Source organism: Poecilia mexicana, unplaced genomic scaffold (assembly GCF_051168715.1).
Source record: "Poecilia mexicana isolate PSO_F unplaced genomic scaffold, ASM5116871v1 scaffold_15, whole genome shotgun sequence".
Classification (NCBI taxonomy): Eukaryota; Metazoa; Chordata; class Actinopteri; order Cyprinodontiformes; family Poeciliidae; genus Poecilia; species Poecilia mexicana.
The window spans coordinates 15,375,304-15,389,038 of record NW_028263384.1 but is presented as its reverse complement, the minus strand read 5'-3'; the positions used below and the strand labels follow the sequence as shown (position 1 = coordinate 15,389,038).

Sequence of the window (13,735 nt, the reverse complement as noted above, 5' to 3'; positions counted from 1 at the left end):
GTTTTTTAAGTTTTTTATTATTAATTATCATAACATTATCAAATTATAAACTAGGTCTATAAAATTGCTTGTTTTTTTTTGTCATCAGATTTATTTCCCTCTTAGATGACGTGCAGGACTTTGCAATAAAAGTCATATGCACATTTTTGTGGCGTGTTTTCACTTTAATTGGGAGTCTTTAAGCTGTGAAATTATGTCCTGGAGGAAAGTTAGTCAAAGGCACAGAGAGATACTGTTTAAAATGTGCTGAAATAAATCTAAATTACAATCCAGCTTGTTCAGTCTTATCTCTTAGCACCAGTGGAAACTTATTCTTAGCATGAATATAGTCATCCTTTTTGTACCTCAGGATAAATCCTGGCTCACTTTATGTAGTCTGTCGTGGCTCTACCTTTGTTGTCATTTGTCTGTGATATTTCCTCCTGACAATGTTCCATCTTGGGAAATTTTCTTTCCAATAATCAAACAATGACAGTTCTACCTAAGAAACATAAAAAGACAACAATGATGGACACCTGGAAACATTATGTACCACATATAGCAATTAACATATACAGAAAGTGATGATTGTTAACATAAAGCTTTGATTTCTGTCTGTAATGGTTCTCTTTGGTTCCAGATTGTTACAGGGTGTATTTACGTGTGATTGGGCTACCCAGAGGCACTTCCCTGATCTCTTGTGCTCCCATTGAGACGAGACCCCTCATCATAGTGATTAGGTCAAGCTTGTCACTGGGATGTGTGCATGGTTCTGTGTTGGAAACTAGAGATTCATCCCACCCTGGAGGTTTTAAACATCACTAACACTTGCTTCCGTCACAGCAGCTTAAGTTTCTGATATAATTAACTGAATGTGCACAGAAAACATTTTTTATTTTCACCCGTTAAACAGTCCAATGTGTGTCATGTTGACCGTTTTCATGAAAGGTTGGTTGGTTACAAATAAGAAAGTGATGTTTAACACAATTTCTTTCAGTATTATTCATACTCACAAGGTGAACTGCTTCACAGATGACCTTCTCCCCACTCAGCCTCCTTTGTTATTAAATGTTAATGACTGAGCAATCAATAGGCACAGATTTATAGGTCGCTCTTTTAATGGAAGCAATTACTCTCCCAAATACCGAAGGCGGACACTCTCCTGGACCAGGCAGCCTCCAATGGTTTGTCTACCAACAACCAATCTGCTATTTTAGCCACTGGATTAAGTGCAAATTATTCTGAAATTGTCTGGAAAAAAGGCAACACTAATGGCAGGGAGTGGTTGAGTGCTGAAGAAAGAGACATTTGGGGAAAATAAGTGGCATTGATTCATATCTTGGCAGCCCGAAGCCATTTGAGGGGCTTCTTTATACTGTATTTAAATATAAATATGTACTTTGTATTCCTACTTGAATAGAGCACAGCAACTCTCCCTACTGTTCCCACCTTTCTGCAGGGTGCTATCCTGGTTGCACAAAAAACACAGGAAACCCTTCTGCCAGAGCACATCGACAAACTTTAAATGAGGGGATTGTTAACTTTCAAGATGCAATATTAATATAAATGAGTTTCCTACCGTTTGTTTTCACAATGTGGTTGCTTATCACAGTACACTGCCTGTTCTGTTCCTCTGCAGTACACTCCGCTTGCCAAACCGATTCTATTTTCACAGCGTTTTCAATGGGAGGATCGTGCGTCCTTACCCACCCACATCTGAATCTGCTTTAATACCTTGGCTCATCTTTTATCCTCCATCCCTCCTTTTTTCCTCCTCTGTGCTCCCATGAAACAAAGAGGAATGTAGGACAAAGTCTCTGCAGGCTGCTCCTAAAGGGATGCCCTTGTTCCTGCTCCAGTTCAGTTTCTATTTCTCTCCCCTCTCGATCTCACTGTGCCACACATGCAGACTTGTGTGTGTGTGTGTGTGTGTGTGTGTGTGTGTGTGTGTGTGTGTGTGTGTGTGTGTGTGTGTGTGTGTGCGTGTGCATGTGGGTGTGTGTGTGTGAATGTTCCTGCACAGTCACGTTAAATGGTCCGAGTAGTTTTGTAATTTTTCAAAAATGCATTCAAGATACCTTAAAGGCAGCATCTCGTAGCTGTAACTCGACCAGTAGTGTGAGATCAATGACAGCTCTGAAAAAAGAAACAGCACTTAATGACTAATTAATGGAGTAAGGTGAGAAATATGGCAGAGGAGCAAGACATGCTCTGTAGACTTTCTGACGACAAATGGTAGCCCTGAGCAGGACCTTTCCGTCTTGGGTGCTGAGAGGATTTAGATGTGCGAAGGGCGATATTTTAGTCTTTAAAAGAATGACATGAGTTTATAAAAAATACAGAAGGGGAAGGTTTTGCTAAAATTGATGACTGTCTTATCTACTAATTGGGCATCAACAACATATTAACAGATAATAAGACATTTATTGTGAAAAATCACAGCACTCACTTATTATTTTGGAACCTCTGTCTCTCTCAAAGTAAAAGAGGTTTTACCAAATGTTTTCATGGAATGCTTCATTGATTTACAGGTAATGTCATGTGTTCTGTTACTGTCAATCCCTTGCAAGAAAACTCAAACTTATTGCTTATTCTGATCCCTTTATCTTTTTTTTTTTGGGGGGGGGGTTAATGATGTTCCATAAAGCAGAAATATTGATTAATTGAGATTTTGGTGACAGCAGATGCTTTAGAGGTGATTCAATTCAGTGTGAGAAGCAAAAAGAATCATTTAGCTGGTATCTGAACAGCAGTGGTGAGTTTCTTTTTTACATTGAGTTTAAAATAGCATGACTGATTTTGGATGTCCACAGTCTAGATATGCTTTACCCAATAACGGTGCATCGGCACTGCAGTTCCTGCATGACATTGCACCATGTACAGTGAATGATACATATTGAAATCCATGCAAAATTACACACATCATTGCCTTTTCTTCATTTTTTTTTTTTGTTGTTGGATAAATTTCACCAAAACCCCTGTTACCTCTACTCTGGTCGCCTTTTAATAGTTACAATTATTAAAATTAACAATTTTAAGTTTAAGTTACGTAATTTTAAGTTATGTTGATTAATACATAATAAACCACGTGGTTTAACTGTTAGATTTTTCTACTTCTTTAACTTATAACAGTGTCAAACTGACTACTCAGTACCATGGACAGCAACACCCCACCAGACTAGAAGACTGGTGATAATCATTGTGAGCAAAAGAACGAAACAACATAAAAATTAATAACATAGCTATAATTGTTTGCCTATTGGTGCAAAGTTTTTTTAGACGCTCTTTCACGGATAAAAAAATTAAATGACTAAAAGTGGAAAACCCACAGCAAACCTGGATTCCCTAACACATACCATTAAGAACTTTGTAAGGCATTTTAAAGACTGTGTACATGAGCGCTACAATTATGTGCGCTGTTGCCTGTGTATTTTGTTTAAATATTCATTGATATATTGCTTTCTGCATTGTTGCTTTACTTGGCGTATTTTTATTTATTTCCATATTATTGGATGCCTGTTGCTTGGTGTGGTACATAATTTTTGTCACTGTCCTGCACAAACATATTTTTCAGGTATAGTCTATTGGACGGTAGCGTGTTTAAAATCACGCCACTGATTTTAAACATATTAGGTAATTTTCAATAGATACACATATGGGTGACAGAAAGCAATAAGGTGTGTATTGCAGATAACTTGGTGTAAGGGTTTAGAAAGACAAACCAGCATAAAATGGGAAAATGTATAGGTAAATATTAGTAACTGTTACTTCTGACTGCCACTTTGATTTTGATTTTTTTAATGACAGTAGGACTCTAAAGTTTCAAGTGTTTAGGGGGTAGGAGTTTATAAGTTCTCACTTCTTCCTACCCCATTTTGAGCATGATATGTTAACTGAAACAAAAAAATCTGTATTTTCTCTTCTTTCTTATGCACTTCTTGTTACTGTGCACTATTTTATTTTTATATTTGTATCATGTTCGAATAAAATTTCATTTCATTTCATTTCATTTCATTTCATTTCATTTCATTTCAACGGCATAATTTATATTGAAAACAACAAACTCTTTCAATCAGTAACAACATTAACACTGAGGAGTGTTGTTCTCTGAATGACCTATTTTATTCAGTATGGTGTGTTTACTTATCAAGAGAAGATTTTTGAATCTTATCGCAGCTGTAAATGATCTGATTTGGATAATTTCTTCAAGTACTAGTTGACACAAATTATTATTCTGAGTGAGAAACTGCAAGTCATAACTATACAATTAACTGAAATAATATTTAATAAAATATCCCACTTTGTGTGTAGTGATTTTATATAATATGAGTTTCACTTGAATTCAATGATATGTTAATTTACAGAGATGCACATGTGTTATTGACAGATTCAACTGGTTTGGTTGAAGTAATTTTTTGCTTTGATAAAATTACCTGAGGTCAGACTAAAAATCGAACAGGACGATGTGTGCATGTTGCTGTGTCTGCTAAATTATTTTTTGTTTTGTTTCTAGCCACACTGCATAATGTCTGTGTTTGTTTTGGTGATGTGCTATTTTCATTCACAGAGTGCTTTAAATGACTCGGTAGGGGAAATGTCTGTAGTGGGATGCAAGCCATTTCAGTTCACATAAAAACGGAGTCATCTATTTTTAGCGTCCCTGGAAGACTTTTTTTTTTGTCCACTATCCTTGTAGGCACTTAACTGTTTCTTAGTTTAGTAATGCTGCTTTGACCTAAATCAATCATTTGAGTGCAAATCTAGTCTCCTTTTCAGCTTCACCTCCCCCTCTTTTCAGTGTGTCTTACATGAGCAAGACTCATTCTTCTCAGAACACCACATGAAAGACAAACATACAATCCTAAATATAACCATATTGGTACGATGTACTTTTTATGCATGTTCCCAATTTGAAAGAAAGAAATTCAACAATTGATTCAGTATTTAAAAATGTGTGCAAGATTAGTAGAGCAGGAAGACGTTTGTGCAGCACAGAAATGACTCTTATTTGGTGTGTGTTGTACCATGGTTGTGAGCATTAGTCAAGTGGGCAGCAGTGCGTTGTTATTGTTTGCTCGAGGGACGGCCTTTCTGTCGCTCCTGCAGCTATCCAAGGTCATGTCCGGGCTGACGAAGGACTGGCTCCCACTGACTGACTGAAGGTGGTTTGGGCTATTTTTGGAACGTCATCGTCAACACCTTCTGTTGCCCTTGAGAATAATGGAGTTTTTACCTTTCTGGCTGCGTTTTCTGGTGTTCTTGATCGTAGGACACAACGATGGGGAAGAATTGTGCATCCTAAAATAGAAGTCCATGCTCCAGACAAAAACAACATGGGTGACTGGAAAGTTTGTCTATGCTAACTGGGACACTGGATCTTCTTCTTCTATTGATGTTTGTCAGTACAGATGTGCTTAGCCTTTTTTAATCAGTTTTAGATCTCCTGTCCTTAAGGGCTCTTCCTCTCCCATGCTCTTTCCCTTCTCTGGTGTCCTCCTCCTGTCAGGCAGAATGGTGTAACCCCAGGCTGTGCCAGCACTTAAAGAGTAATAAGAACTGTGGCAGATCTATTTTCTGTAGGACACTGGCAATGTGTTGCCAGAGATCCCTTGTGATTGTAGAGTGTAAAGTGACATTGAAATCACACGTTGGCAACAAGTCTTGTCTTACCTCTCCCCTGTTTGATAAAGGATTCACGTGAAGGAATGCAGTAACACAAACACCTGGTTAGTATGACGTAATTTAAGCCCAGTAAATAAAGCTACATTTCGCATGCAGCTGATTTGTGTGCAACGTGCATCACGTTTCTAGTGAAGAGTGGAAGTTAAAAACGTCACTTGTGGACATTTGCTTTAACCTTGTTGATTGATTCATTGCATAAATACAATCCACATCTTATTTTCAGGGGTAGCATTGTTTTTGGGTTTTTTTATATTTTTTTTTATAGGATTTTAAGTATTTGTAAGTGTATTTTTATGTGTTACGCAAACCGTTTTCTCAGCCCCATTTAAACAAGCAGGTTATTACATTTACTGACATCTAGTGGCAGACTCGCAGATTGCAGCATCTCTTCAATGTATGTAAAATAAGTCTTGCTGGCAGCTAAGGTTTTGAAAAATAATAATAATAATAACAAAAAAAAAACACCTCCCAAACAGTTTCATTAAATGTATTAAAACATTGTACAATACTCCCACCCTCTTCCAACAGGACAGCACTTAGGTTTCCCACGAAACATTTCATAATGCTTACGCATACAAAGAGAAGTAAAGGCAATTGATTATTCCCCCTTGTGTTTCATCTGTAATTCCTCCACCGTTCTCAGACCTCAGTTGTGTACATTCACCACATGTTTTGTGCTGGAAGAGGAAATAATGGCCCATTTTTTTTGTTTCCTGGCTGTGCCCTAAAGATCTTTATTCCAGAACTTCTGGTAGTTTAGCCTTCATGATGGTATGTATTTACTTAAGCCTGTTCATTTTGACCTAGTATGAATAAAAGAAAATAGTCAAAAAAGCCAAAGTTATGAACCCATTTTCTTTTTTCCAAAATCAGTGAAGATGTGTGTGTGTGGGGAAAATAAATAAATAAATAAAAAGGTTCAAATGCATCCTTAAAAACCCCAAATTACTGTGACGCTCATGTCTATGAGTTAATATAACTCCTGACTGGAGCTGTATATACTCATCTGAGTGTGGAGTTGTATTAAAAATTGGGTCGGTTCTTATTTTTCTTTTATTCTTGGCTCACGTTATGAATGTCAGTGGTTTGAAACACACTCAGCTGCTCTGAAATATCAAGCAGTGAAAAACACCCACATGCTGAAATGATGAGGTTGTCATTTCCCATTGAGATCTTAATATAACAGAGAAACCACTGTGTACTTTTCCAAGTACTTTAGTTAATGATAAGGCTCAATGCAACATGTACAGAGCTGAAATTAAATGTGCGTACTCTGTCTTATAAAGCAAAGCAGATTCCCTCAATCCTAGGGACCCTTCTGCTTTCTGCCATTATCTGTATGTTACCAAGAGTGTTTTGGGTCACATGACTTAAGATTAGCAGTTATTCAGAATCAGGCCAGACCTTAGCCTGAGGGGGAGCACAGCAGTGACCACTCCAAATGGTGTCTTCAGTATTCACCATCTGTGTGTTTGTGTAGATATGGGTGTTTATGCGTGAAAGTATGTATATGAAATAACTTGCAGAAAAGAACAGCTTTAACTATAATTTAGTAGGAAATATAGGTGGAGAGTAGATGGATCTGAGGCATGTTTGAACCTGAACAAGAATCAGTTTACAGAAATTGTGCCTCAATAGATTTTAAATGAATCAATTCAAATCAGTTCATTATTGTTATTAGTGAACTTTAAGACCAGTTGTTCAAATTAACCACAAATTTTATTTACATTTGTTAAACGTCTTTTTTAAAATCTTCATTTTGCCAATCTGATTTGTTTTTCAGTGGCTGCTGGTCATTTTCCCTTCAAGATTTAATACTTTTGTAGTTTTGGTCAAAAAATGAGTCTGCCTCAGGATAACAGTCTATTCTCATTTTGACCATCAACGTTTTAAAGTAATTTTGCACATTCTACTCATTGTCAACATCATGAAAAAAAACAAAACAAAACTGCAGAATGAAGTTATGAGGTATTTCAGTTTGATCAGAAGTCAACTCTGATTGCATTCTTGAATCAACTGGAATGTATGTTTGCTGATTTTTTAAAAAGAGTTTTATCCTGGTTAAATAAAGGCTGAAGAAGAAGAATTGGAATGCATGTCATCAGGATTAATAATCATCAGATAAAATAATCAAATATATTCATCAATATTCCATTTATTTTTAATCAAAGGCAACTCTGAACAAGAGGTTTTCAGCCTTGATCTAAAAGAGTGTTTCAGCTGTTTTGCAATTCACTGGAAGTCTGTGTCAGATTCGTGGTGCAACAAAACGTAATGTTGCTTCTCCATGTTTGGTTCTGGTTCTGTCGACACCCCCGTCCTGGATCCGTTGCCCCTGTGACCTGAGCATGGATGGTGAGAAGGAAAAATGCATCTCCACTTAAAATTAACTCTCGTGCTACTGTAATTTTTCTTTTTGCGCAATGTTTTGTCAGTATTGAGTGTATTGATTAGTATGTGTGCATAGTGAGATGAATTGTATGTGTTTTTTTCCTTCCTTAGGCTCTAGTAAAAAAAATTTAACTGGTGCTAAGATTGATTTTTCTTTCTTGTTTTTACTCTCAAGGTCTTACTAGTTAGTATACTTGTGGCCACTCGGTCATAAATTATTTGGTTGTTTGTCCTGTTTAGGAGATATTCTTGTCCATAATGAACTCAGCTGCTTTAATAAAGCATGTGATTGAATGTGATTTTAATATGAAGATTAAGCCTATCTTCCACCTCTGTAAATTGTATTGTGGTATGAACTTGTTTCTGTCTCTTAGTCTTGTTAGCACACACACAAAAAACATAGCACAGATTGATTTGAACATACTGACTGGACTTTCTTAGGAGTCTATGGATTAAGCAGATTGCTGCTTTTGCGAGAGCAGAATTCCCCCATTAATCTATAGCAAAATGCAATGAGCCCACACCCAAAGGAACAATAGAGTGAGTTGATTACTTGTTTTGTGTTTAGACACTCACTTCCTAATGGGTAATCATCACTCTGTTTCTACAATAATTCATCTCCAGCTTCCTTTTTTTGTTTTTTAAAAAGCTCACTCCTGGATTCTCTTTAGCTGAGGAAATATCCTTTATAATATTTGGGTTTGACAGGGACTAAATAATTCATCCATGCTGTTGCATCAAAGCAGCTTGGAGTTTCAGTTCTTTTTTGGCCGTTTCATCTGTGTGTGATTGGCACTGCAACGAGGCTTTCATGTAACTCTCAGTCCTCGTCTGGCTCTCCGGATCGAACATAAGCAACCATTACAAGTTGTGGCTATGCAGAAGTCTGGAATTAAATTATGAAATTTTGAAATCAGCATTTTGATAAAATTACTTGTACCAACCAGAGGTCGCTTAGTAACTTATAAGACTGCAACACTTTTTTTCTAATCCGCATTTGATGAGCATATTAATTTGACATTGTCAGCGTCATTTTATTTAAGCTCCTCTCAGTTTAGGTGTACATTAGAAGAGATATGTTATCGGTTCATGAGCATTTGACCTGAGCATGATGTTCTTTTCTCTCTCTTTGTGCCTTTGTGTTCCAGTCCTATAGAATCCTGCCAGAACTTCTACAAAGATTTTACACTACAAATCGATATGGCCTTCAACGTCTTCTTCCTCCTGTACTTTGGCTTGCGGGTAAGCAGACACAGATGCATTTACACGCAGACCTGCACACACACACACACACGCACACACACACACACACACACACACACACATTCTTCAGTCAAAAGAAAATTATTAGTGCTTCTCAGATTTTATTTTCATAAATGAAAATCTGAAAAGTGTTGGGTACATTTGTATTCAGTCCCCCTCAGATAAACCCCCCCCCAAAAAAAAAAACAACATAATTTGCCACAATTACAGCTGCAAGTCTGGGAAATCATTTTTGAACATCTAGAGAGAGAAGCCCTTGCCCTTCATTTTCAAAAATAGCTTAAGCTCAACCAGAATGCACAGATGCAGTTTAGGCTTGAACTGTTATTGTATTTCATTGTAACAGCGACACATGTGACTTGTAAGTCATTTGATCAGTTCAGATTCTTCCCCGTCTTTTCTGAGTCCCCTACAGAGCTGTGCTAAAACTTTAAAACTGTACAATTTATGCCATCCTTTCAACAATAGGTGATTTATTCTCTAAGGCCAGATTTGTGGTGTGTACTACTAATGGCTATAATGATAATATTTCCCACCTTAGATCTCTGCAGCTCCCCAAAGTTATAATTGGGTTCTTGACTCCTTTTCTGATTTGTGTTCTCCTTGGTAGGTTGCAGCTGCTCTATATTATTTGCATTTGAACATCACTGTATGTCATTTCTGTGATAGACTCTGACAAAAATAGTATGGTTTTCAAAATATTCAATTAAACTCCTCTCCATCCTTTCCAGCTTCCCCCCATTTACTCTGATGCCCATAAATCACATCCAGTGCAATCACCTAACTAATAAATCCAGCTGAGAAGCTCATTGGAGAACAACCAGCATCACAAAGGGAGCTGTGAGATGTTAAAAGCTTGGGATATTTTTGTATTACACAATGCAACATTATCACTGACCATGTGCTGTTTTCTTCGGTCTCTGTGATGCTGGTTATTCTCCAACGAACCTCTCAGCTGGATTTATTAGTTAGGTGATTGCACTGGATGTGATTTATGGGCATCAGAGTAAATGGGGGGAAGCTGGAAAGGAAGGAAGGAGAGTTTAATTGAATATTTTGGAAAAACATACTATTTTTGTCAAAGTCTATCACATAAATGACATACAGTGATGTTCAAGAAGTAAGATAACTGAATTCAAGGCACTCTACACTGTATCACTGTGTAGAGTGTTTTATGGGAAATCCATATTGGATCATGCATAAAGTGCCTCTACGTTTTAAACTGGCACTGTTGTAATGACCACAGCAGCCATCTAATTTTGCAAAACCAAGCTTGACATCCTGAATGAATGGATAAATAAACGCATAAGCTGCTTACACTGCCACTGGTTTGCACGATTCAGCAAATGTGACGAAGCTTTTGTCATCTAAATAGCTCTTCACTGTTGCTGAAGAAACAAACAAGTTTGAAAAACAACCGGGCTCTTTTTTTTTGTGGTTGCTATTTAAATAAAAGTAGGTTAGTCGCTATGCTGAGTAGCATTGTTGTCACTTTTCTTTTCTGGCAGTTTATAGCAGCCAATGACAAGCTGTGGTTCTGGCTGGAGGTCAACTCAGTGGTCGACTTCTTCACCGTTCCTCCTGTGTTCGTCTCTGTGTACCTAAACAGAAGCTGGCTTGGTAAGTTTAAATATATATGGTGAGATTTAGCAAATCCTGTTTTCCCCATTCCGTTCTTCTTTCTATCCTTGCATGCCCTCCTCTTTTTCCATACCTCCACGTTTCTCCCTGAGCCTCCCGGTCCTCCCGTCTGCCTCCCCTTTGGTGGGGGCATGTCTCTGAGGCCTTGTTGCTCGAGGCTGCAGTCAACTTTCCCTCGTCATTAGAAGTGACAGGGCTAGGTTCCTCTGATGTTTCAGCTAACACAGACACAGCAGAGTGAAATGGATTGATGGGAGTGAAAGAATGGGGCTGTGGTTTTCTTGTTTCTGCGTGTGTGTGTGTGTGTGTGTGGGTGTGTGTGTGTGTGTGTGGGGGGGTGTGGGGGTGTGTGTGTGTGTGTGTGTGTGGCTTTAGATTATGTAGTAGTTTTGTTAAGGAGTTGCACCTGTAATGCCTCACTGCAGTCAGTAACTGCCCTCTAATGGCTTTATTCACACCCACACGAAAGATGCAAAGGCATGTGTGATCCCAGTATACACTGCTGCACTCACTCATGCATGAGCAGACTGGAAAACACCCTAACCTGCATTACATAACGACCTACTTTTCCCACTGTGTTCAGAGAACCGTGACCTAAATTATACTGCAGAGAAAAGAGTTTCTTTCCAAGTCTGCTCTTTTTTTTTCTTTTGAGTTCACTTTGTGTTTACTTCTGATAAGACGCTGAAAAAAAAAAGCTCAGGGCTGATAATCAGAGATGCTCTAATCCAGGAATTGTTTTTGGCTCTTTTATGATCACGGCATCTACATTTAAATGTTTGCCAATACTGACATTGTCTGATCGGCAGGGGGCTTTTGACCTGAACATTTGGTGTTGTTTTTGGTCATAGTGTTATATGAATGGACCATGCTGGCACTGCATGTCAGTTTATAAGTTTAATAATCTTTAAAAATGACTATTTCATGCCTACTTTCATGTTTGCAGCTACACAAATTCTAAATATGTCCACAAATAATATGGGAGTGGAGCGTAAGTGAGAAATATTTGAAAATCTCCAACATCCAGCAACAAAATCACTTCATAATAGTTTTTTTTTGTATATCTTATTACTTATTCACAACTAAAAGCTCACAAATAATGTAGGAGTTTGTTCATTCAGTGAAATAAAGTGAAGAAAATAGAAGGTGGCATTAGTTTTTATATATTGTTTTTAACAAATTTTGAAACTGAGAGTGCATCAAAATTCTCTTGTGATGAAATACAAGTATTTAACCTGCTATTGACCATAGAAATCAAATTAAAATAGTTAAAAGCCTTGCTTCAGAAACTGGAGTTTTCTGAGGAAAGGTCGAGCATTTTCACAGAGAAGATAAACAGCATAATGAATGAAGAGAGCGAGTGTTTCGTCTTTCTGCTACTCATGATGTAAGGTGTCCTCATCTCAGCCAAAGGAAGCTGTGGGTGTTACGGTCTTGATGAGGATGATGCAAAAATTTGAAACAGTGGTGTGGCCGCTAGCTAATGTTGTTTTAGTGAGGAGTCACCTGTGAATATTAAAAATTCCTGTGCCGGAATTTTGGAATTAATATATTTCTCTTGGGGAAGTAATAAAGCTGTAATATTTTTTTTTCTTTCCAAAAAAATAAGTGTAGAATTCCTGACAGAAAAAGAGAATCCTGTGGACGATTTTAGTCCCTTTGGGTTAAAATCAGTCCTGCTTTTCTCCACCTATTCAAAGGATTTTGCAAAGCAGAAAGATTAGCAAAGGGAAAGCTATTGAAGACAATAGAAAAATAAATAAATAAGGGAAAACTAACAACAGAATGGAGGGGGAAAAATAATCATCTTAACCTCAGTTAGGATATTTTTGTCTATGATTGTAATTTGTTGGAGATTAAGAAAAAAATAGGTAAATAATTTAGAAGTGGCGGCAATTTAAGTAGATTGTGGACATATAAAGGGGACTGTCTTATAAGCATTACTAAATTTATTTCATTAGACCTGCAGCAATTCCCCTCAATCATTTTCATTCAGTGTAAAGAATGAAAGAAATTCATCCTCTACTGCAATATATTAATGTAAGATAGCAAAAATATTGGAAAAATCCAGAAATGTTTTTTTTTTTTGTTACAAAATCACTGGTGTTTTATTTATTAAAACCCTGAACAAATTCTGAAATGCAAACGTACCAAATGAATTTATTTTTAATCTGTAATTTACATGAACTTTATTTTTTTTTTACATTTTTCCATCCAGTATTTACAGTCAGGGAAATAATTAAATTGTTTAAAACAAACATTGTCAGAGAAACTTTTTTTTTTTTTTTTTTTTTGGCATTATGCACATTGAGAAAGGATCCTAAGGGAAGTAAAACCAGTCTCCAACTGTTGGACAACTGCAGTAAAAAGTGAAAAGTTAACCAGTTTCTTACGAAACACGCCAGAAATACATCTTTACTATAAAAACTGTAAACACACAAGTTTTTTAAATTAATTATTTTTTTTTTTTTAAATATTACTGTAAATAATTTGACTCATCAAACCAAACAGATGAGACTAACTGAGCTTTTCAGCTACAACCACTCCAGGGAAGTCTGGCATGAAATTTGTGGAAAAGCATCTCATGGCTGCTGTTCAGCACAGTGAAAGATGTGTAACGGTGTATTATACTGCTAATAAAAACATAATTGATTTTAAGAATTTCTACACATTACGTACCTGATGTTGTTCATGAGTACATGTCATAAACTGCTCAAATCGACTGTTTTTAAATGAACTGTGCGTAGCAGTACTGGGATTTGGCGTACCCAAACAGGCT

General features: G+C 37.0%; 1 protein-coding gene across 1 annotated transcript in view; it reads left to right on the top strand.

Annotated features, from left to right (window-relative positions):
* Nucleotides 1–13,735, top strand: part of kcnma1a (potassium large conductance calcium-activated channel, subfamily M, alpha member 1a) — a 157,346-nt gene that overhangs the window by 74,072 nt on the left and 69,539 nt on the right. Inside the window, exons 6-7 of the mRNA XM_014987291.2 lie at nt 9,201–9,294; nt 10,824–10,935. Coding sequence (XP_014842777.2) covers nt 9,201–9,294; nt 10,824–10,935 — 206 coding nt within the window. The remainder of the gene's footprint in view (nt 1–9,200; nt 9,295–10,823; nt 10,936–13,735) is intronic.